The sequence below is a fragment of the Lissotriton vulgaris genome, chromosome 2_1 (genome assembly GCF_964263255.1).
Source record: "Lissotriton vulgaris chromosome 2_1, aLisVul1.2, whole genome shotgun sequence".
Taxonomy (NCBI): Eukaryota; Metazoa; Chordata; class Amphibia; order Caudata; family Salamandridae; genus Lissotriton; species Lissotriton vulgaris.
Window position 1 is genome coordinate 1,409,117,098 of NC_141687.1, and position 25,703 is coordinate 1,409,142,800.

The window sequence follows — 25,703 nt, forward strand, 5'->3', positions numbered from 1 at the left end:
TTTTAATGAGTCCTGCAGGGAGTTCAGGTACAGCACCACTCACTCTCCACCACCTAAGGATTGCTGAACAGGGGCAATCGGCATGTGTTCCAGCTGGGGCCTGTAAGTCACCCCCCACAGCTAACTCAAGGCTATCTGGGTGTGTTGGCATCTTCTCACTGCTTTGCACCTCCTACCAAAGGTGCTTGATCATTTACCAACGACAGACCTCTCTCCACAACCCTACTATGTTCATTGCGCGTTAGAGCACTGGGAGGTGTGCCTGGGGGGACTCCCCTGCCCGCCTCATCCTCCATTAGTCTGCCTCTGGGGTCACAGCTAAAGCCCATCTCAGCGGCTAACCTCCTGTTAGTATCACACACCAGAAAGCATTGGGGGGGGGGCAGCAAAGTACAGGATTATGGCTGGGGCTGGGAGTCAGCAGGCGGAGCTCGTGCCCCACTTCATCTGGTCTTGGCTGCACCCCTGCCTACGCATGATGTTTTTACACAGATAACATCTGCATCAGTAAAAGTGCCCTTGGTTAAAACCCAGAGGAGATTTTCACAAGGCGTGCAACCGAAAGCAAGAAAATCCCTCCCAAGCGAGCGCTCACCCACTGCTTTCCCAATCTTCCAATTAAATGTGTACCTTCCACATCTTCAAATGAAACTAAAGAAATGTGAGATCAAAGAAAAGTGACTGGCACACAGGACTGGAAAACAAGATCACTAAGCCTCCACAAACCCCAGAATGGTCCTATATCCCGCCCTTTATAATTCACTCTATCCCCATCATACTACAACACAGAAAGATGTTCTACGATGAATAAAGTACACCACAATGTAAGGTCATGCATCTTTTTTATTGTCTTAATCCTTCATGTACATTGGTGGCACAGGTCATCGGAGGCAGGGAGCTTGCTAGGAACGTTGAGGTGCAGGTGGGCGAACCTTAAAAACAGCTTTCTTATTTATGCAACTCTTGCATCACGTCTTCTTTTGTCTTGGGTGCAATGAGAGGGCAGGGCACGGAGACCCCCTCGAACTTGATGTAGTCGATCATGTAGCAAGAGCGCGGAACGGGCTTAAATTCAGCCGAAACCAGTTCTGGTTGATGAGATGGGTAAGCGTGCGGCTCTCTTTTCAGAACTGTAAAGCATAAACAAAAACAAGTGTATTAGAAAAAAACTTTCAATAATGCAGAGGGAGAATGAAACTCAGCTCCAGCAACTAGGGGTTCCAAGTCAATGTTATTGATTTAGCCATGGGAACTTCAAAAAAATACACAAGATGAATAAAAAATAAATGCAATAATGTAGGTAAGAAATAACAGCGATACAGCTTGAAGTTAAAGCTTCCTGTTTTCTGTTTTTACTGATTTTTACTGATAAATATGGACAGAAAACCCTTTGTTTTCTAGTCTGTATTTATTTTTAAATGTGGATAAAACCGGAAATTGGGTGTTTTTTGAGTGATTTTAAATACACTTTGCCATGACTGGCAGGCCAATAACTGTGTGGATTGATAAGTTAAAGGGGTTAAAAAAAGGTATTTTAGTCAAGAGGCTTAAACAGCTGTAGATATGCACAAGGCTGATACTGAAATCTGCATATTTTCATATAAGAGCATTGATTTATCTTCTGCGGGTGTTGATATCACTGAAACCTAGCAGACATTCAAGCATGACTGCAGTTAAATAAATGTGGAAATATACCAGTTTCAGCGTTAATTTTTCATAAGATCCATAATAAATATGGATAAATACAGATAAAGATGACAAAAAAAATATGCATAAATACAAACTGAAATGTACAAAAAATAAATACCATAAAAGGAGACCCTACATGAAAGGTACTCTTAATTTGGAAGTTTTTTAAAAATGATCCCCAATTCTTTGAACGACCTTCCATGTTGTTGGCAAGAAATCTGATGGATGGGAGATCAGATGCTGTATGCTCAACTGCGCTGACAATAGAGCTGCTCTCAATATGTGGTTCTGCAGTTGTTTTGCTTTCAGGATAATGTGGGCTTTATCACACTTGTCACATAATCCACAATCTCCGGTATAATTTAGAGATTTAAATAAAAAACAGTTTTTATATTGAAGAGATCAGAAATGACTAAAAAAAGGACCGCATGTGGTGCTGTGATGCTTCACCATACACTTTTTAAAAGTTCCCTTGTCACCTTATAGTTTCTGGTTGCTGTACTCAGGTGTAAAACCGGTACTAGTGAAGAGAAACTTTTTGCCTGGATGGTACTGTGTCTTAAAAATGACAAACTAGTGTAATAATATTGTATATAATGTGCCTTCTTATTGCATTTCCTTATTGTATAATTTAATCAAAACTGTAGCATATTTTGGCCCGAATTGCCACATAATTCTAGTCTTGGGAATAACCTCATACCCAAGTGGCTTAGAGAATTATAGTAACAAAAGAAACTGTAAATACTGTGGATGAAACAAATAATCACACAGTATTGTGTTTTAGGAAATTAGATGTATGTTTACTATTTGGGTAGAGAGCGTGGTAAAGTGACACTGGATGCAATTTACACATTCAAATGGTCTTGAAAAGATATCCAAAGTTAGTCGGTATAGGAGAATTAGCCATGACGCATTTCAATTGGACAAGTCAAGCACAAGAGATTTCTTAAGACAAGAAAGACATATCAAACATTCTGGGTGCAGAACACAAAGGGGCCTATTAGGATGGCGGGCGGACACCCTAGCGGTGCTAGGACCAGCCGCTACTGGTGCGACGGTCCTGCACCGGCAATTAGGATGCCACGCTCATGGTGGCATCTCCCATCCACATCATTGTGGAGGGCGGTGCACACAGCACCGCCGCCACAATGCTGTGGCTGCACATTGGGCATTTGCATGCACAACGTGGCAGGCACCGCACAGTGCCTGCCACGTTGTGCATGCAAATGCAGGCATGTGCAACCCCCACCCCCCACCCCCACCAACATCTTGGGGGCCCACAACGGGCCCCCAACTGCGCACACGTTGCCGCCACGGAAAGGCTGATTCCGGCCTGCATAGTAATATGGATGGTGGTATCTTGCCGACACCGTTACCATATTCAACCCTTTTCCGACCGGTCTTCCTGTCCAGCAAAACACACAAGATGATGGACGGAATGTTGCACAGTGGCAAAACATTCACCCCCATTCACCTATTAAGCCAGGATAGCTAGAGAGGGCTAACTGACTAAAAATAATTAGTGACTGTATAAGTTGGTATGACCAGTCATCTGTTTCGCATGATGCTTTACTAGTTATGTGACATAAGAGGAAAATGGTCAATACTTCCTTGCTAGGTAAAGTCACAGATCTGGGTTTAATCCATTGTTATTTTGCTCACCAACCCACCCCAGTACAGACATGGCCATATGAAAATCAGTCTTGACCTTGTGCCTCATGGGAACAGTCCAGCCCGAACTGCCAAGCCATGTCTTCCCTGGACCGAAATCAAGCATCCTAGGACAGGTTTCTGGCTATCAGCTGTCTTCAGCCAGGATAGCTTGACTCCAGTGGCTTAGTGAGCACGGGACCCACGTCCGGGCCTACATGATTCTCTTTGACAGAATTTCTCAGACTTTGGCAGTTTGGCAATATTCCAAAGAGCACGTTCAATTCACACAAGTACAGTTCAGGTTTGCAAACAACATTTCAGTGTGGTCAGCTGCTTTTTCCTTTGCTGTATATTGTATGCTTTTGTTCCTCTAAGATGTTTGAGGAATTCTACTGCTTTCCTTTTAGCACATTCTGCTGGAGGACATTGCTTGGAGGAGGAAATACATTTACTAACGAATGGGAGGCACAGTGAAGTGCAATTTTAAAATATATATGGGGATGTGTAGAAATTTACTAACAAAGGTCACTGTATTGATTAGAAATTATAATGTTTTAAATGATTCATGACACATTACGCAATAAAAAAAATATTGATCTGAATTTTCAATATACAACAATACAAAATGTTACAAAGACGTAGTACGAAAAGAATTAAGATGCAAGGCAATTCATGTATTACATTAAAATATCTATCTTTTCAGTTATTTTCAAGCTTCTATTTTAAAAGACAGCATATCCTGCTTTTAAATATTAGCTGATATTGTTTGATACATAATGATATTCAATTGAAATAATGTTGTTTTTTAACATTCAATCTATGTACTTTGTTCAATATTCAAATTACTGAAAGATGTACTAACTGTCGTTTGGTCTTAATGCTTGAGAGTACATATTACGTTTGAACTCAGTTTTTAATGTCTAGTTGTATATATGTGATGTTGTTCTGTGTACTCTTGAATGATGTTGATTTATAGAATGCCTTAAGTGGTATTCTTTCACATTGCTGATTTAATGTATTCTGTGGTTAAGGTTGCTTTTTGATAGAAAATGTAGAGTTCACATTGCACATTTAGAGGTTTGAACGTAGTAGTCTGTTGTAAGACAAATGGAGAGATATGTCTCCTCTCGGCGATACACCCAGGAGTTTAGAGAGTTGTTCTAATATTTTATCTAACTTTATTATTGCCAGATTAGGAGTGTTCTTATACATTTTGCCTTTGGGATATCTACAGTTTTGTTAGCTGATGCGATTATGAGCTATGACTGATTTAGGGGTGACCTATATACTGATGCACACTGAGAGTGTGTGGATCTTTGTGCTCCTGAGATGCTAAGATTGAGGAGATAAAAATAGAAAGGCGCCTCTATATTATTTCACTATTAATGAATGGAATATGCTAGTACATTCTGTTTTTAGGGGATAGGTTGAGTTTGTGCATGTCAATAAGCTATATGGTTCTGTATGATTTCTGCCCAGTGTGCATATTTTGGGGTGTAATCTAATTTAACATTTGCATTTTTTCTTTCCTCGCTTTTTAGGTCGAGCCTGAGCCAGCCCGCAAGTGCTGCTCTGGTGATCTGTTGTAGGTTGAGTACGGAGGAGAAGCCCCGTCCATATTTTTCATTGGCTTGTGTCTTTATCCATAAATGCTGTTGTTTGATTTCTAACAGGCTTGTTAGTCCCTCCTTAGTACGGCCATGTTGTCAATTGTATCCTCTAATGGCTACTGGCCCCGTTACTTGCTTGTTACACAGTAGGTGTACATTTTTCTTTATTGAGCTTCTCCTACATTAAGCACGACGAGGCGCTTTGCTTACATTCAGAGCACCATGCCCGCTTTCACTTTCGAAGCAGCCGGGACAATGGCGGCCGTTTGTTTGCAATGCCATATGCGAGACCTACGCATTGCGAATATTTTTTCATTTCGCCATCCCCTCTCCGCTGCATTGTGTGATCCCGCGCAGTTTCACTTCCCAGTCTTTCATTTTTTAACTTAATGCAGACAATGAACCACGATGCCTCGTAAGTTTAAAGAAGGTGCATGGCTCCTAACTGTCAATTAAAATGAACATCACATATTTAGAGGAGGTACAAAACTCTCCTACAATATGCAATAAGGCCTCAACACTTCATAAACTAAGAACAGACAGAGATCGGATGCCGCAGGTACAACGTGCACAGAATAGAAGGTGCAGGCGGATGGGTTGGGTTTAATTTATAGGAAGTCAACCATATCAGGCAAACCCACCTGTCTCCTGCTCTTGACAAAGTGAATGAAAACTATTGTACAGAAGCGTTTTAAGGTGTAGGACGTCCAAATGACAAAAGAGACGTTTTCCTCAAGAAGCCGTTTCACCAAACATGTTAAGAAACTTTCGGGTGTTTAACACATGATCAAATCCAGAAATTGAACAACCTTTTTCACTATTATACCACTTGCGGTTGGCTGCACATTAAATAAACATGGTGATTCTTTGCTCCACCGTATATTGCACAAAATCTTTTTTAAGTCCCAAAAACCTTTGTTTAAGTCCCTCCTGGGTCCAGAGACTTGGAGTAGGATTCTCTGTGTGACTTTGCTAGTGGCATCCATTACCCTGCCCCTTCTTTCCATACAATCAGTGCACACAAGTGCTAAATTGGAGCAACAAGTGATGCAATTTAGAAAGAGAAGTGACCCACCCACGTTAGTAAAATATAAATGTATAGCAACATCGCTTGTAGGTTCAATTTTGCCAAAAATGCATCACTTGGAATAACACCGTACTGTTCAGTAACCCATTCCGGTAAAATAAGTATGGTTGTCCCAAATGACAGTTATATGAATGGTAGAAGCAGCCGTTTGCATGCTGCTTAAATGAATCCAATTCACCAATACCAGCACTACCAATACCACCACCACCACCACCAATACCAATACCACCACCACCACAAATACCACCAATACTACCACCACCATTACTAATACCACCACCACCAATACAACCACCTCAGTGCCTCTCATTAACTAGTAATAGGAGGGGCACTGTACAAGGCCCTAGCTGCAGCCGAAACCCTCCATCCCTCCATGCCTGCCATAAAGCACAGCCCGCCCTGCACCAGGCGGTGAAGTCAGGGCTTCCGTCCCCGCAAGCAAGATATCCGCCTATTTATCCTGCCTTCCCCGCTCTAAAGCGACCCAGAGAGGGGAATCCTCTATCGGAACCAAGCGGCACCCCAATGGTAAAGTTTTGGCTGATCTGGCGAGCCGGGAGCCTGGCGGTGGCAGCCGAGAGCGGAGCGGCCTGTGCGGCCAGCCACAGCCAGGGATCTCGAGTTTCGCGAGTCCCGGCTGTGGGCGAGCGGAGGCGCCTGGGCGCGGACAGTGAGGAGCGGGCCCGCATCGGAGGGGGTTGGCGGTCGGCCTGGAGATCCTGGTGGCAGCAGCTGAGGCCCTTCATTGGCAGCGGCGAATCTGGGAAGACAGGCGGACCCCAGGAACTAGAGTGATGAGAGGGCAGCGGGACAGAATCCTCGGGGCAGGGGTGCTCCCCCGGAGCGGCTCCCGGCCCCCCGGCCTGGCAGAGGACTTTCCCAGACAGCATTGGCCGGACACGAGAGACGCCCCACTAGAGAGGCCCCGATCGACTTGGAGCACTGGGGGCTGGACGGTAGCGGCAATGGGGAATGTGGCCTGTGCCACCGGCCACAGCCGGGGACCTCGATTTTCACGAGTCCCGGCGGTTGATGTGCGACGGTACTGGGGGCACAGCCCTGGCGGAGTGAGCCCAAACAGAAAGCGGCCTGCATCCGACACGAGTGACCCTCGCAGCAGCATCTGGGGCCCTTGCAGCCAGCGAGGTTGTCGGGGTGGACGGCGGGCCCCTGGTTTCGGCGAGGGGCGAGGGCAGTGGAGCCTGGCCTGGACAACGGGGCAGGGAGCCTGAGATTGGAGCGCTCCCCCGGGGCGGCTCCCGGGGCGGCTCCCGGCCCCCAGCCTGGTGGCGGATCTCCCTAGATGGCTTCGGTCGGATGGCCAAGACAGTAAGGATGTGTGCGGTGACCCCCAGGCGTGGGGAGGACCTGTGGACAGCAATTCTTGGGGGTTCCTGGGACCAGTCGGGCGGCGGCCGGGTCGGCCATTATCTGCAGCCAATAAGGAGTGTGCGGCCCTGGGAGAGGGGGGAGCGGACTGGAGACCCTATTGGCCATAGCGACATCGGAGGGGATCCCCGAACGGAGCCTCGGCGGCCAGGCTGGGCCGCGGTGGAACCTTGGGTGGTACTGCCGGCTACGCTCCTGGTGGATTTGACGGCAGGATTCTGTGAGGCGGCATTCAGGCCGTTATGACGCGCAGTCAGGTGGTGGGGGGCCCCCCAAGCATGGCCCGATTGATAAGTTTACAGGGCCCAGTGGCGGTGCGGGGGCCTCGGGAGGACATCATGATGCCGGGCCCGACAATGCGGCCCTCATGGCGGCCATCACCCAGTCACGGGACATGTTGGAGGCAAAGATAGGGGCAGTGGGATCTGATGTTACACTGCTGCGCCAGGATCTGCGGAACGCTGTATCCCGCATTACGGAGGCTGAGACACGTATCTCCGGGGCAGAAGACGATATTGTAACCCTTAAGCGCAAGGTGGCAAGCCTGGAATCGGTTCAGAAGGGTCTGGCGCTTCGTGTGGAGGATGCGGAGGGACGCGCCAGGCGCAACAACCTACGCTTTGTCGGCCTGCCCGAGGGCTGCGAAAAGGGCAACATGGAGGGCTTCCAGGCGCAGTGGCTCGAGAGCTGGCTCCCTCCTGACACCTTGTCTAGATGCTTTGTAATTGAGCGGGCGCATCGGGCTCTGATGCAAAAACCGCCAGTGGGGGCACGGCCGCGGCCTGTGATCGCTAAGCTCTTAAATTACCACGATAGGGACATAATCCTACAACAGGCCAGAGTGAAGGAACCATTGCTGTATGACAATCACTGTGTCCTGATCTTCCCAGATTATACTCGCATGGTACAGCAACAACGGCAGTCTTTTACGGCAGCCAAGGCTCGGCTGCGTGACCTGAAAATACTGTATGGCCTGCTCTACCCGGCCCGCCTTCGGGTCGTGTTTCAATCCCGCACCCAATTCTTTGAATCCCCAGAAGAGGTGTTCGCCTGGACGGACGAAACGGTGCCAGTGAAAGTGAATACACCTCCGAGGCTGGACTCTGACACCTTTTACAGTGGAACACAGGCACGGCCCAACCCGGGGGACACAGCGTAAAGACAACTGAAGGTCCAGGTCCAGGCAGCGGTCCACATCGGGCAATGCCTCAGAGAAAGAGAAAGAAGCGTCCGGAAATCCGAAGAAGGGCACCTGAATGTTTCCAGGGACATACTGTTGATATATTGCAATTGCCCTCTGTGATAGTGGTACAATAGGCCCCTGACCGTATGTGTGCGAAATTTTGTTGGAGTGTACAGATATTTTGGTAGGTGCATCAAGGGTAGCCGTGGTGGAGGGAGAGTTAATCACAGGCAGGGGGGGGTTCCTCCAGTTGTGGGTTGGTAGTTGAGGGTTGCCCGGGGGTAGGGTAGTTCTACGGGGATCCATTGGCGTGGAGGGTCCTCGACCTCATGTTTGGGGTGGAGGCCCCGCTACACCGCGACAGGTACTTCATTGTTTCTTGAGGTATGGGGTGGGAAAGGGAGTTGGGGACAGGGTGGGCTGTTTGACGTTGGATTGGGGGGGAGAGCACGGTTCTGGCAAAATAGCATTGGTGGTCGAGTGTACACCTCCCTGGCGCGTATTGTGGCTCTTTGATCCAGGTGGTCCTTGACGTCGTGCTCGGATAGTAGGGTCAGTGGGCCCGGGGACTCTATTCGCGTCCTCAGCTGGAATGTGAGGGGAGTGCTGGATAAGATAAAACGGGGGGCTTACTGCGGCAGGCAAAGAAGGCGGGCCGATATAGTGATGTTGCAGGAAACACATCTCCTGGGTAATATAACATTATGCCTCCAACGATTTGGCTATCATCAGGTCTTTCACGCAGGGTTTACAAAAGGGTCTAGGGGGGTGGCCATTTTAGTGCACCGCAGGGTTCCATATGTCTATTCCACTCACTGAATAGATACGCAGGGCCGTTATATATTCATTCAAGGTACACTAGGGGAGGAGCCCATTGTGCTGGGTTGTGTGTATGCCTCACCCCCTCTACAGTGGTCCCTCGTTGAGAAGATTTTTGCTGTGTGGGAAAACATCCAGAATGTACTTGCAGTGGTGGGTGGGGATTGGAATGATGTAATGGACAGTGCTCAAGATAGGAGCCGGCTTGGGGGAGGGAATGTGGCAGCTAGTCCCACCAAACTGAGTGACATGATAAGGAACCTGAATTGGGTGGATACCTGGAGGCACATGCATGGCGCCCAGCGAGAATATACTTTTCGCTCCGCGGTTCATAGATCCTTCTCTAGGCTGGATTACATATTTGTTCCCAGGGCGGCACTAGGTAGAGTGGAGGCCGCAGATATTCTGCCGCGCGGGCTGTCGGACCACTCCCCCACTGCTGTAGACATCTGTTTGGATAGGCGGAGACAGCCGTTTTGCTGGTGTCTCTCCGTTTGGCATCTGCAATTAGTAGACTACCAAAAGCATATGAGTGAGGCCATAGCTCAATACCTGTTCGAGAATGTAGGGACGGTGGCGGATGCGACAACGCTTTGGGAGGCAATGAAACCCACATTGCGGGGAATAGATATTGTGTGGTGTGCGGCAGCTCGAAGGAGGCGCAGGGCGACTTTAGTCCAAGCTGAGGCGGAGATCAGGGAACTGGAGCATCGCGGCGGGGTTGAGGAGGAAAACCAGACGGTTGGGCAGCTCTTGCTGGCGCAGCAGTCCTATGCCTCTCTATTGCTGGATGAGGCGCAACAGTTGTGGCTTGCGACCCGTAGTAGAGTATACCAATGGGGTGACAAATCAGGGACAAGGCTACACAGACTGTGTCAGGGCATATTTCAGATTCAGACCCTCCCGAGGACTCAAGATGACACTGAGTCCTCCATCACAGATCCCAAGGAGCTCGTTAAGGACTTTGCTACCTATTACGCAGACTTATATGCCCCGAATGAATGCCTCTCCACAGATTTAGTCGACAAGTTTATTGCAGATCTGCCACCGCGCGCGGTTTCAGATGAAGCACGAGACCGCGTTGAACTCCCGTTAACGGAGGATGAGCTGGGTGCCGCCCTGGGTGAGCTGAACACTGGCAAGGCTCCCGTCCCCAATTGAATTCTTCAAAATATTTCATCTACAATTCGGGGCCAATTATAAGGCGGTGGTGGAGGAGGCCAGGGATCGAGGCTGCTTACCTCCGGACTGGAGACACGCTGAAGTAGTGGTGTTTCACAAGCCCGGTCGGCTCCCGGAGGAGCATGCCTCGTACCGCCTGATTTCCCTCCTAAATGTAGAGGCCAAAGTATTGGCTAAGGCGTTGGCTAATAGGTTATTGCCGTACATTGCAGATCTCATACGGGCGACATGGCATAATATCAGGCGGGCTCATGTTGCGGTAGCAGCGGTTCGGTCGGCGGAGGTGCAGGCGGCGCTTTTTCTGGCCGACATGGACAGGGCGTTTGATTCGTTAAGCTGGACGTACTTGTTCTCGTTCCTGCCCCGGCTAAACCTTGGACCCCACTTTATGTCCTATTTGAGATTGCTATACACTGATTTGGCGGCTTCGGTCAGGGTGGTGGGGGTCTCGTCCTCGAACTTTGCTATCGGGAGGGGTACCAGGCAGGGCTGCCCCCTCTCGCCCTACCTGTTCGCATTGACCATGGAGCCATTGGCTGCATGGGTACGTATGGATGCGCAGATGAAGGGGCTGGAATGGGAGCACGGCCCGTTGGATAAAATAGCGTTATATGTGGATGACGTCCTGTTCTGTTTAACGGACCTCAATAGGTAGGGGGCCCGTCTCTTGCGCATCCTTCATATCTTTGGTGAGACTTTGGGGCTGTACATGAACCCATGTAAATCTACACTTTGGGTATTGGGGAGTGGCCCGGTGGTAGGGGACTGGGCCTCAGCGCTACAGGTTGCAGTCGGGGGCATCAAATATCTGGGGGTGTTCCTATCAGAGATTCCCGAGGTATCTTGGGAGCAGAACGTGGCACCGGTCTGGGAGCGGACCCGGGCGGATATTAAAACGTGGTCCCGCATGCCCCTGACTATATATGGCAGATCGGCCATTTTTAAAATGGTGGCCCTGCCTCGGCTGCTCTACCAACTGCAAAAACACCCCTATCACATCCCACCTCATTGGTTTAAAGAGGTGGATTCTGTTCTAGGACAATTTCTTTGGGTGGGCGGCTCAGTTCGGGTGGCGCTGCGCATGTGCTTTAGGTCAACTTATAGTGGTGGCTTGGTGACCTCTGATGTCCTCTCCTATTACCAAGCTTCGCATCTCCTAGTATTGAATGAATGGTGGTATGGGGACAGGGGAGACCCAGCTTATGCCCTGGAGCGGTTTCTGATGGAACCTCACACACTACACACTATTCTATTTGCGGCACAGAAGCGTAAGGCACGGCCACCTGTTACACAGGTAGTGCTTGACATTTGGAGGCAAGCTCTGTGTAGAATAGGGTGGTGGTGGACCCTGACCGAATAAACCCCCCTTTGGCGTAACGGCCGCCTACCCGGCCTGGCAACACTGCAGGACTTTACAGGGTGGGACGCCATAGGGATATCTAAATTGGGGGATGTCATGTCAGGGACATCACTTAAGTTGTTCCAGGAACTGAGAACAGAATATAATATGCCCCACACCCAATTATTTAGGTACCTACAGCTCCGCCATGCTCTGACCCCTTACCTGGAGGGGTTGACCTCCCTTCCTGAGTTTAGCCCCCTGGAAGCTAGGGTTTTCATGGGCGATATACAAACCAAAAAAATTTCACGCATATACCAGTCCCTGATCATACATTGCTCCTCCACATTGCAGAAGCTGAGGGAGATTTGGGAGGAAGACATTAGAACAAAGGAGGAAGCGGACTGGAATGAGGCTCTCACGAGCCCTAGAGGCACTGCCATATCTGTCCGCCTTAGGCTTATCCAATTTAAATACCTACATACGGTGTATTTTACTAGGCGGAGGCTGTGGCGGGCGGGCCTCATTGCATCTCCGAATTGTACTAGATGTGGCCAGGAGGAGGGAACGTTCCTGCACACGGTGTGGAGTTGTAGCCACTTAGACAGGTACTGGAACGGGGTATGGAACGGATTGGACAAGGCACTGGGGTGGGTGCTCCCATGTACACCACAATTAGGCCTTTTGCATGTGATGGATGGGGTAGGGGGGTAACCTCTACAAGAGACACTTACTGCTGTTGGGGCTCTCAGTAGCAAATAGAGATATAGCCAGGGCGTGGAAGGACCCGAGGGTCCCGTCACTAGTGGGGTGGAAGAGAGGACTAGATTTTTGCGTGGGGATGGAAAAGCCCATATTTCTGGCCCGGGGATGCCCACGTAAGCACTATAAAATTTGGAAACGCTGGGCAGACTTTAGGGGTCTATGGCTCGAGCCTCCGCTGGACCTGGACGCAATACTGGACATTTGAGAGTGCTGCGTCGATGGATGTGTGTGTGCTGAATGCCGGAAAGTTAGTAACCGTGCGTGGGGGGGGGGGATCCGGGAGGGCGGGAGGGGGGTTTGGGGGGGAGGGGTGGGAAGGAGGGCTGTTCATGGCATAAATTAAGTTCTTTTGTTACCTATGTAAAATGTCAAGACGGATTGCGATGTAACCCATGTCTACATTTGACTGGCAGATACCTCTGGGGTACAGAGCTCTGTGATTTGTTTGTGATCTGTCAATAAAATGTGTTTTAAAAATATTTAAAAAATTTGCAAATGCTTTTTACATTTATTATCATCTTGGTTCATTGTTTTTTCCATAGGATGGGGTTTTGCTTCTCTTTATAAAGATGGGAATGTGTAATTACCTATCAATCCTTGCATAATAGATCATGCCATCGATTAATAAGTGAGTGATTTCTATCTGTCGGGTGAATGGGATGTTGGAGGATGATAAATCCCTGGATATTATGGCAGTTGGAAGTAACAGGTATATACTTCTGTTAGAGGATGTGGAGCTAATATTTTGAACTTTACCACAGGACTAGTTAATAATATACAAATGTTCCAGTTTACCTCACCTTGTCTTAGTGCCTTAATATGAGTGTCCACACCAAAGAAACTCCATATTGCTTGCAACAATGTCTCAAGCCTTGTACATTTCTATGATGAAGGGCCAAGAAGAGCCAGAGGCTATGCATCTTTTATTATACTGTTTAATCCCCACTCACGTGTACAGCATGGAAACCAAACAGTATGGCTTATGGTACTGACGGCAGACATAGGACCCTCAATACAGATATTTACCACCCTCGCAGATGAGCCCCAGATATGTGTGCTTGATAGTAATGGCTGAGTAAAGATGGATTAGATACAGAAATCCGTCTTTGCTTGGGTGGGCAGAGCTACTCTTTCACTACAGACCTAGACATTTGAACAGGTGTGATGAAGTTGACCAACAAGATCAATGCCACTTGCAAACAGTGCAGGGGGTTATTGTGATGCTCTTGGAAGGCCATGTTCCCCAAGGAACACAAAAACACACACACACACAAACACACACACACCGCAGAAGGCACCTGCTCCCAATGTACTATTGGTAATGTGGGCCAGGATGAGACCAGCAAGAGGCAGTTTTCATTATTGTGAATGAATGTATTCTTTCCTCTACCAACATTTTAATATCAAATAGTATAACATAATTGAATTCATAAGGAGTCAGATCTCACTTGCATGGAACATAGCTCCATACAAGTAAAGTTCAACGTGGTGGGCAGAAGCCCAGTGGAGAATGTAAATTAATTGCAGAGTTTACTGCCAGTACAAGCCATTGTCGGCTGTTATGTGCTTGATAATAGAATACTCCCTGTCAATAATTACGAATACTATCCATTGGTATGCTCCCACCATGAACATAATGAGAGTAAAATAATCTTGCAAAAGCTATTAGTGCTTGTTGCTTTATTTTTTCCCCTGAGCCATAACTCATCTTTAATCTCTTGATCAACAGCGGCACATTTCTCCTAACGCCCAAACTCTAGGGCCCCGATTCACAGAACTAACTTAAGACAAAATCCTAAACTTACAACCATTTTGGTATTCACAGAAGGCACTTACTCATTTTGGTATTCACAGAAGGCACTTACTCTTGTATTCTCCTCTCCTCCCGCTCACTTACCACCCAGACATATCACTGCTACAAGAAGGTATTTTCAAAAACGTAACTCGTACGAGGAAAATCACCTACTGGGGGGACTTATACACTCATGGTAAATTTAGTACACTCTGATCCTCCACGGGCCACCATGGAAACGTTCTTATGCGCTCGTCTTCAACATGGCCTCCAAGCCAGTAACATTGCAAACCGTTCGGAACCTGCAACACTAGCCCCTTTGCATCATATTCTATGGGCACCCTCTGCTTCACACTTAGTATCCACACTATATCGCACTTTATATAGTGAGGTTGAATATCTGGCATGTGCGGCCCATACTAAGTAGGCGCTGGAACTGGATCAAGACATTACTGATGTACAATGGCTGTTTTGCTGTAAACAGACAGAACAGATCTCGTCCAATAGTCGGCTCTGAATCATCCATTATAGATTTTTGCAACGTAGCTACTATGCCCCAGTTAGGCTTCTCAAATTTGGGTTCAGAGACGCGAATAGATGCGATTGGTGTGGAATGGAGCAAGCCGATTTCTTACATCTTGCTTAGGAATGCTCTGATGTACACACTTATTGGAACAATGCCCTGCCAGCTTTGGATGCTATGATCTCCCTACCAATCCTGAGATCCCCTCTTGTGGCCCTACTTGGGTATACTGAACAAATCCTAGCCCAACATCGTAAATTTGCCTCCCTTGGCCTAGCCTTAGCTAAGAGGAGGCTAGTTTGCAGATGGGGGAGAGGTCGGGCGCCTACATTTAAAGATTGGCTGTCGGATATGATTCTTTGGCAGGATCAACTTTGCACGTACGCCGAATTGCTCCCACAATCCTCACGCCCGCGAGACATCTGGGTCCCGCTGCAGACGTACTTACTGGAACACGCCAATATTGATAAGGACCTGTCCTAGAGCCTCCTCCTATTTCCTAAGGATCTTGGCTATCTGTGCATATTGTGCTCCTCCTTTATGGTTTCAACACTAGTTCATGGCTGGCCCACTTTAATGGAGTTGCACTCCCCCTGATGTTCTAAAGCTGCTAACATTTGTAATGAAATATAATGAATGTGCTGTCTTTGTTTCACTTTTGGATAACAGTCCCTCCTATGTAATTTTATGACTGTCTGCACAGCCGAACTAGATTTAAGCCTGTTGACCCTTATGTACTGAGCCGTTGTGTACGATACATGTTTTCAGATGTTCTAGATGCATGTTTATCATAACTGCTGAAATGTCTGTTCTTTATGGAAATCTCAAATACAATTTTGTTTTAAAAACAGACAGCACTTACTCATTGACGAGTAACTGCCTTCTGTGAATAACAAAATGAGTAAGTGCACTTACTCATTTTGGTATTCACAGAAGGCACTTACTCATCAATGAGAAAGTGCCTTCTGTGAATACCAAAATGAGTAAATGGTAGTAAATTTAGGAATTTGTCGTAAGTTAGTTCTGTGAATCAGGCCCTAGCCCCATAAAACAATAAAGCTTGCCCTGAATAACAACCAACCCCTTCTCTTGTACCTTGTATGGTATACTAAAAAGCTGATGTTCACTTCTTCGAACCTTTGGAAAGATATCCTATACTTTAAATACAAGAGTCTTTAAGATAATGTCTAGGCTCTCTTCACTATGAGAAATAAATCAGTGGGACCATTGGTGGGAGAGTCTGTTATAGATAAGAGTCTCCTGGAGAGTTTGTTCCCGGGCATTTTCAAAGAAAAATAGAGGTTCTGTATGAGTGGCAGCTGCTGTACAAATATCTTTACTTTAAAATCTTTATTCGGATCATAAAATAATCCATAAAAGCGTACAAATCTGATGACATTACTTTCATAAAAAGAGCCACAAAAATAAAATACAATTAATCAACAAACAGCTTCTAAAAAATACAACCATAAACATTTAAAACTTGAAATCCGGGGGGCGTGGCCAAGATGGCGGGGTGAGCGGACGCTTCCTCCCGTAGCTCCTCCGGCCCAGCTCAGCCTGAGCCCTGATTTCTGCGCTTCTCTCCCCCCGCGGCTGCACCGCGGGTGAGAGGACTGTGCCGGAGCTCGAGGGGCACATTTTGGTGCCACTTTGACTTCTGTGGCCCCGGGGGAAGTTCCCGAAAAGTTTATTCGGAGATCGCTCCGAGGAGTAGAGCCCGGGTCGCCCCGAGGAGAAGAGCCTGGAGGCGGAGCGTAGTGCGGCGCTGTCCGCGCGCCTCGGCTGGCCCGAGTGCTGAACAGCGGAAAGCCGGAGATCCCGAGGGAGCGGACTAGACGGACTCCGCGGAGTGAAGTGGCATCCTGGCCGGTGCCCTGGTGGCGGGCACCATTGCTGGGCGACGGACCTTAGCCCTGCACCGGCGGTCTCCCCCCTCCCGGGGTCTCGAAGGGTGACGACTTGCGAACTCCGCGCCTGGAGGCGCTGGATGGCGGAGTTCGAGCAGTGCCCGAGCCGGGCAAATCAACTGGTGGTGGAGGGAGGCATCGGTTTTATACTTTCCGGACTCGTTACCATTTGAGAGTCGCCCACGGACTTGCTGGCCCGGGCTGCCTTCTTGGGTCCCACCCTCCCGCCATCTTGTCTTTGTGTGGCTGAGCCCAGTGACCCCGACCCGCGCCCTTCTCACACGGGAGCCTCGGCTCGTCCTGGCACCGACTCATCTGCTGCCCTCCCTGGGAGCACGAGGCGGGAGGCCTACACTTCGGACGTTGCTGCCTGCCCTACTGGCCCGGGGCCGTCTTGCCCAGGCTCAGACCGCCATTTTGTCGCCTGTGACGCACTACCCTTGTCCTCGGCGAGGGCCTCACATCTGGTGCCCGCGAGCGGCGGCGCTCGCCTACAGCAACTGACCCTGGGCTTTGCCGGGCCCCAAGATGACTGGAAGACGTGGCGCGGCACGAGGAGATCGCACTTTGCCGGAAATGCTCGGCAGGACCCAGCAACTACGCGACAGGACGCAGCCGTCCCCGGGGGCCTCCCGGGCATCAACGGACGCAACTGTGGGCGAGCCGCCGGTCACGCGGTCCTTCATGGAGGACTTATTCAGCTCCCTCAAGGAGGAATTTCAAACTCTTAAGACTGAAGTGGCTGGAGAGGTCCGGGAGTTGCGCAGGGAGGTCGAGGGCCTGGGCGAGCGGGCCGATACTGTGGAGACGGCGGCTCAACGTCGCGATGAGGAGATAACCCATCTCCAGCAGGACGTCCTCCGCCTCCGGGAGCAATGTGTCGAGCTCCAGGCCCACTCGGAGGACCTCGAGAACAGGTCCAGGCGGAACAACATCCGGGTGCGGGGTGTTCCATCCGCGGATGAAGGTGCGGACCTAGTGGCTTATCTGCAGGACCTGTTCCGCGACATCTTGGAGGAAGGAGCGGATTTCCCAATCCGCATTGACAGAGCACACAGGGTGGGCCGTCAACGCCAGTCATCGGCACCCCCGCCTGATATCCTGGCATTCTTGCCGGATTTCCCCCTAAAGGAGCGCATCATGACGGAGGCCCGCAGGAAGCAACCACTGACCTTCCGAGAAAGACCTGTGGCGCTCTATCAGGACCTGTCCGCCATCACACTGCAGAAGCGCAGGTCTTTCCGCATCGCTACGGACTTTCTGCGAGAGCACGAGACAGCCTATTCCTGGGGTCACCCCTTCCGTATTATCTTTCGATGGAATGGGGTGCTGCATCAGCTGCGCTCCTTACAAGATGTCTGCGGAGTGCTGGGCCTTACTGCTACGGAGGAGGAAGGGGCTACACCCGCATGGCGGCGTCCCGAGCGGCGGGGCCGACGGAGGTCGAGAAGGCGCCCATCGTCAGCGCCAGCGAGTCGTCCAGACTCGCCCACCATCAGAGCTGAAATGGCGGAGGCCCTGAGGACTGCGGCCAGGAACTTGCCTGAATCTACTGGTGTGGCCTTAACGGCCTAACTTTTCTCCGGGGGGAGAGGCTCTTAGCTTTAACGGTGCTGGGCTGGGGGCTGGGGGGGCGAGGGGGGTGGTGTGTGGCTGGACGTCCACTTGACTGTTTTCTGCAGACTCGCCCATTTGGGCTAGACTGAGACTATGGGGTGTTGTTTTCTGCTTTTTGTTTTGGCTGGTTGCCATAAGTGGGTTTTGGGGGGGTTTCACTGTTGGTTTGTTGTGGGGGGGGTCCCGTCCGAAACTGTCCGAACGTGTACGATGCCGCTTCTGGCCTTCCCTGCGCCCCTGCCCCGCGCGCCCCCTCCGCTGATCCCCCGCCTGCTGCATAGCGCGTTGTTTCCCTGGAGGCGATGCCACCCCTGAAAGTAGTGACCCTTAATGTTAAGGGTCTGAATAACCCCGTGAAGCGTAGGGCGATCCTCTCCCTGTTGGAGGGGTCGCAGGCGGATATCTGCCTCCTGCAGGAGACCCATTTACTTCCCAGAGATTGCCATAGGTTGCGCTCTGCCAAGTTCCCCACGCAACTCTTTTCCTCTGCTGCGACTAAGACCGCTGGGGTGGCCATTCTTCTAGCCAGCTCCTTTAGGGGGGAGGTGTTGTATAAACATGCTGAGCAGAAGGGGAGGCTTTTGGTGTATCGCATGCGCTTCGGAGGTGTTGCCTTTACGGTTGGTTCGGTTTACAGCCCCAACGACCACCAGGATCGTTTCCTGGAATCAGTGTTGGTGGACGTTACTGCCTCGCCCGATCGCCATATTATCTTGGGGGGAGACCTGAATATGGTCTTCGACTCCACTCTAGATAGGTCTGCCCAGCGCTTTCCGCAGACAGGGGAGCTTTCTAAGGCGGTACAGGACCAGATTGCGGAGATGGACCTGCATGACCTCTGGCGCACCATGCATCCCACCGTTAGGGACTACTCATATTTTTCCCACGCACACCGCACTTATTCGCGGTTGGATTATCTTTTGGTGAGCGGCCCGCTTCGCTCGGCCGCCACGGCGGCGGACATCGGGGTCTTGTCCCTGTCCGATCATGCGCCGGTTTCCGGGGTCTTTGCTTGGCCGGCGGCCCCCCCCTCCAGAGGGATGTGGCGGCTTCGAGACACGCTTCTCCATAAGAAATCGGTAGTGAAGCGAGTGGAGGAGGTCATCCAGGACTACCTGACCCACAATAACAACTCTGACACGTCCCTGGCTACGCAGTGGGCGGCTTTGAAAACAGTCGTCAGGGGAGAGTTCATCTCCATTTCCTCGGCGGAAAACAAGGAACGCCAGCGCAAAAGGGAGGAACTGACGGCGCAGGTTAGGGAGCTTGAGCAGGTCCACCGCCGAACGGGGGCTCCTCGTGTTTGGAAGCAACTGAAGGCGGCACGGAAACTCCTCTCTGCGTTGGATCTAGATCGGGCGGAGTACGCAGCGCTGCGCCTGAAACATGCCTTTTACACCGGCGGAGACAGGTGCGGTAAGCTCCTGGCCCATAGGCTCAGGGCTGCGCAGCAACGCAATATGGTGAAGGAGCTGGTGGGAGTGGATGGGATCCCGGTTTCCGGTGACGCGGAGGTGGCAGATACCTTTCGTTCCTTTTACGAGGCACTGTACGCTTCAGAACCTTCCCCACCGGGAGAGGCTGAGGCCTATTTGGAATCCGTGACCCTCCCGGCCTTGGACCCCTCCCAGGCGGACCACCTAGAGAGGGACATTCACGTGGAGGAGGTCATCTCCGTGATCGCACGGCTGAAGCATGGTAAAGCCCCGGGCCCGGATGGCTACACGGCCTTGTTCTACAAGACCTTCTGTCCCACTGTCGCTCCTCTCCTGGCTCGCTTGTTCAATTCCTTCTCCGAACCGGGTGCCATCCCACCGGACCTCCTCTCGGCGACTGTGTCGGTTATCCCCAAGCCGGGGAAGGACCGGACCTTGTGCGGCTCGTACCGGCCCATTTCGCTCCTAAATGTGGACCTCAAGCTTTACACCGGAATCTTGGCGGCCAGACTGGGTCTACACCTACCAGGTTTGGTGGAGGCGGATCAGGCCGGTTTTGTACCCGGTAGGCAGACGGTCGACAACACGAAGAGGGTGACGCACGTGCTGGAAAAGGCCTCACGCGTCCCGGGGGAGCGGATGCTGCTATCGGTCGACGCGGAGAAGGCCTTTGATAGGGTTCATTGGCCCTACCTCGAGCTGGTTCTTGGGAAACTGGGGATCGGCGAGAAGTTCCGCACTATGGTCTTTAACTGCTATAGGAGACCGTCGGCGTCAGTACGTGTCAATGGACACAGCTCCAGCAGCTTCGCCATTGAGCGCGGCACGAGACAGGGTTGCCCCCTCTCGCCGCTCCTCTTTGCCCTTTATATGGAGCCGTTTGCGCAGAGGATCCGCGACAACCCGGACGCTATTGGGGTGAAGATGGGGCAATACACACATACTGTCAGCTTATACGCGGACGATGTCTTGCTGACCCTAGATGACCCCAGGCGGTCACTCCCTGCCTGCGTCCAGGAACTGAACGCTTTTGCCCGCGTCGCGGGCTTTAAAATGAACATGGCTAAGTCGGCTGCACTGGATGTGTCGCTCTCTGCCGACGCCAGGCGGGACCTTCAAAGTCTCTTCCCTTTGCAGTGGTCCTCCTCCACGGTGCCTTACCTGGGCATTTTGCTTGCTCCCTCCCTGCCTGCCATGGTCGCAGCTAACTATTCCTCTCTGGGCAAAAAGATCAAAGAGGAACTCGGCCGATGGAACAAGGGCCTACTCTCGTGGCTGGGCCGTATCGCAGCGGTGAAGATGACGATACTGCCCCAGATCCTGTATCTTTTTCGCGCTCTACCTCTTCAGCCCCCCGTGGGTTGGATACGGCAGACGCAGGCAGACATCTCCCGCTTTGTGTGGCAGTGCCGTAAGCCTCGGATGAAGCGGGTCCTCTCCATGCTTGCCCCGGAGGCGGGAGGTCTCGGAGTCCCGGACCTCCGGAAGTACTTTCAGGCGGCGCAGCTCCGGTACCTAGTGGAGTGGAGCCGGTGGGAATCGGACAAACACTGGCTCTTTCAAGACCAGGCAGTTGCAGGCCGTACCCTCCAGGAGGTCCCGTTCCTGCGGCGCATTCATCGCCCGCCTAATCTCTACGCCTCCTTTATCACCCGGGTCCCGCTAAGAGTGTGGGACGCGGTGTGTGAGCTTCGGGAGCTCACCACTTTTCCATCGCCGTTCACTCCCATTGCTGGCAACCCGGACTTCACTCCGGGTCTGGAGCCGGGGGCCTTTTCCCACTGGGTGAGTGCGGGATGCAGAGCGCTTTTCCAGATCTACGGGCCGGAGGGCGTGCTCCCCTTCCAGCAGCTCCGACAGGAGTTTGGCCTGACGGAAGGGGACAGACTGCGTTACATGCAAGTCCGCCACTGGGCTCTTCAACCCCCAGTGCGTGACGTCGCCGCCCGTTCGATTACGCCCTATGAGCGATGGTTGGTTACCCGGGCCTCGGACACCAAACTCATCACTGATTTGTATAAGTTTCTCCAACCCCCGCCGTTTCATTACCATAACCCAGGGAGGGAGCGCTGGCACAGGGAACTGGGCAGGACCCTGAGCCACAAGGAGTGGGACAAGATTGCATATCGGGCGAGGCACTCTGCGTACCACACTGGGCTGACGGAAACCTTCACTAAAGTATCCACCTATTGGTACTACACCCCGGAGCGGCTCTACGAGATGCGCAAAATAGGCGATAAGGGTTGCTGGCGCGGCTGCGGACAGGAGGGCACCCTCACGCACATTCTCTGGGAGTGCCCGGTGCTGTCGGCCTACTGGAAGGAAGTCTTAGATGAGGTGGATAGGCATTTTGAGATTGAGCTTCCGCGCTTCCCCGCGTATGTCTTGCTTGGCCTCCCCAATGACCTGATGTACCCGCTGAAATCCCGCAGGGGCAGGCAGATTGCGATTGCGCTAGGCTCCGCCGTTCAGAACATACTTGTACTTTGGCGCACCCCCACTGCCCCCTCTATCACTGGTTGGTTGCATAGGCTCTGGCAGGTACTGGGCATGGAGAAGATGTCGCTAACGGTGGCTGGGAATGTTGACCAGTTTGAGGAGCTCTGGCATCCCTTTTTGGCACTGCTGTCCACGGAATTTCGCGAGCTTACGTGTCCACGGTACTTGCGCCTCCTTAGGCTGACGCCGCCGGCGCCAGCGGCGGAGTGAATGTGCGGATTGGGGGCCGAGGGTCAGGGGTGGGAAGTGGAGTTATATGCTTCTAATGCTGACTTTCGGACGGGGATGTTGGGGTGTTGTTTTCTTTCCTCTCCTTCTTTGCTTTTCTTTCTCCTTCTTTTCTGGGGTCAAGGGGCTGGTGGAACGGTATGCTTCTCTTTTACTGTGTCGCGGAGTCCTATTCTGGCTTGGCCTTGCCTAGGGAGTGGGGGCCTACAGGGGGGTCGTTCACAATGCCTTATCGCCTTCTGTCTTTGCCTTGTTACCCTCTGGGGCATCCTGCCTCCCTCTTTTTCTTCTGACTCGCTGCAACGTTTTGCTTCTTGTACTGTATGTTTACCTGACTTCCTGATCCCCTCCCCGTGTTTTTTTTTTTATGCCTTAATAAAATACTTTAAACCTAAAACTTGAAATCCAATGTTCCTTAATAGATCTGTCTTGTCGACATCATAAATTGTCCTTATTGGGTACTAAAATAAAAAAAAAACAGCCCAACAGCAGGGCCCAGAAATTAAAAAACTGATAATACTAATAATATTTTATCTTCGTTTGGCCCTAGTAATGGTTAAAACAAACAAGGCTTTCCATCCCTTCAGGGGGCAAACACTTTTTCTTCAGTCTGAATGCACTAGGCAAAACACATGCCACACTGAAACAGACTTCAGAGGACTGCAGCATCTGCAAATAGATGAAGGCCAGTGTAACCAGAAAAAAACCCTTATCTCTAAAAATTGATCAGATGTAATGCTGCCTCAAAGTACTGTAATAATCACAGAAAAAGATAAAAATGGGTTGTATCTTGAATCTTGAAAAGAAAAATTAGCACATGGACACGGTCCCTGACTCTCTACATTATGAACGCTCCATGGATCTGCTAGCAGCCAATGAAGGAGATTTAATCTAAAACCTGTTAATAAAAAGCGGTGATGGGTTCAGGACACCACACACAGGTATGACTCCATACTATGTACAGTTGTCAAGGGGATATTGTCCCGCACAATAGGTTTTCGAAGCTCCCTTTCCTCTCTCCCAAGTTTTGCTCTTACCATCAAATGTTTCATAATCCTGGTGGTATATCTTGTTTCATGATGTAATCAGGTGCCAAAAAAAATCTGCACAACACAACTTCTCCAGAGAGGTGTTAATATAGTAGAGCCACGGGATGGTGAGATCTTTGTCAATGGCAAGACAATCTCTTATAATTTCCTGAATCAGCTCTAAACCAGGACCTGACCAGATTTTGAACCACCTAATTATGGGCGAGACGGCCAACTTATGCAAAATATATTTGAACCCCAATTCTTGATGTATGGTAAAGGTGGCAACCAATTGTGGCAGGGATAATGAGATGTTAATAGAATTATTCTCAAACACATGTATCTCATCACAGTCCTTTTAGCCACATAGATCACTACCATAGGAGGCTATTGACAAGCATTTCGCTTGATACACTTTCACCAGGGTCTCAGTTGGTCTTTCTCCCAATCTACAAGCAAAATCAAATACAGCAGCTACTGCTCTACCCATCAGATTTTGCTTCGCCTTTCTTTGTGGGACCCATGTTCCTCTCTCATCAAAAGTTACCCCTAAATATGGGAAAGTTGTAACTCTGGTCAACTCTTGATTACCCCCAAAGATTTTTTGGCGCGGCTTACTCGGTTGTCCAATCACCATAGTGTGGGATTTAGAATAATTTATGTCCATATCGAGCGACCCCATAAACTCTATAAAAGAGTCCATGCGTCTTTGGAGGCCCACTGCGGTTCTCGCTAATAAAACTGTGTCATCTGCATATAGGAGTGCTGTAATTTGCAATGACCCTGCCCGCGGAATATCCTTAGTAGTTCCACCTTGAACCAGGTTCAAATTGTTAATTATAAAGTAAACAGTAACAGTGCCAATATGCAACCTTGCCTTATCCCATATTGTATTCTTATAGGTGCTGTCAATGACCCCTCAAAATTTTACTTTATGGCGCCCGTTAAATCCTGATGGAGATCAGGCAAAAAAGTCACCCTACTCCTATCAACGCCTATATTGATTAACATTGCCATAATTTAGCTCTGTTAACTCGGTAAAAGGCAGATGATTGGTACATGAAGGCTAAATACAGCCTGCCTCTTTTGGCACTGTATACTTTCCAATTGTGAAATGTAAATTAAGGCACTGGTCAATAGTACCTTCCCCCTGTCTGAATCCGCACTGGAAGGGAGAAATCACATTCCTTTGTTCTAACCAATCAGTTAATTTGGTCAAGATCACCTGGCCCAAGACCTTAACGGAAGAGTCAATTAAGGATATTTGCCTTTAACATCTAGGATCTGCCCTATCTCCCTTCTTAAACACTGGAATAATAACTGTATATCGCCATGATGTGGGGGGGGGTCTGTTCTCCAGGCAGCATTAAAAACCTGTGTTCATCTTTTTACCAAACCAACTTATTATCGTAATTAAATAAATCAGCCTGGAAACACTTGGGGCCAGGGTCCATGTTCTCGACATAGTTACAATAGCAGCCTCAACCTCCTCCTCTGTAAAACAAGCAGCCAGGTTCTGCCTGGGTATACCTACTAGTTCGATCTGAGCAGCCGCCCCTACTTTTTCATAGATGCCTGTAAAATGTTTTAGCCAAGAACCCGCTGTAATAGTGCAATCTATAACTCTATTTGATTTTCCCCCCAAAAAGGGGCGATTGATGGTTTCCCAAAATGAGGAACTATTACTAAGAATGGAGGATTACCAAGATCTTTCCAGGCTTTCTTGTGCATGACCATGGCAAGCTAATACTTCTTCCTTCTCTTAGCTACCTCTGTTTTATCTCGAGGGGTTTTCTTTAACACCTGTATTAGGGTATGGAGGGTCTTAGAACAATTTCAATCAAACCAACTCTCCCCCGTATGTAGCCTGCAACTATTTCGAGCCCTGAGCCCTGAGATGATCCTTAATATGCATACAAATTCTTCCATAAGCATCCAGGAACACTTCGTCATT

The 25,703-nt window shown here is 50.0% G+C and overlaps 1 protein-coding gene across 1 annotated transcript in view; it reads right to left on the minus strand.

Annotated features, from left to right (window-relative positions):
* Positions 1-826: 826 nt before the first annotated feature.
* The window catches only part of CFAP68 (cilia and flagella associated protein 68), a 221,501-nt gene continuing 196,624 nt past the window's right edge, over positions 827-25,703 (minus strand). The window contains exon 4 of the mRNA XM_086958850.1: positions 827-1,130. Coding sequence (XP_086814976.1) covers positions 949-1,130 — 182 coding nt within the window. The 3' untranslated portion in view covers positions 827-948. The remainder of the gene's footprint in view (positions 1,131-25,703) is intronic.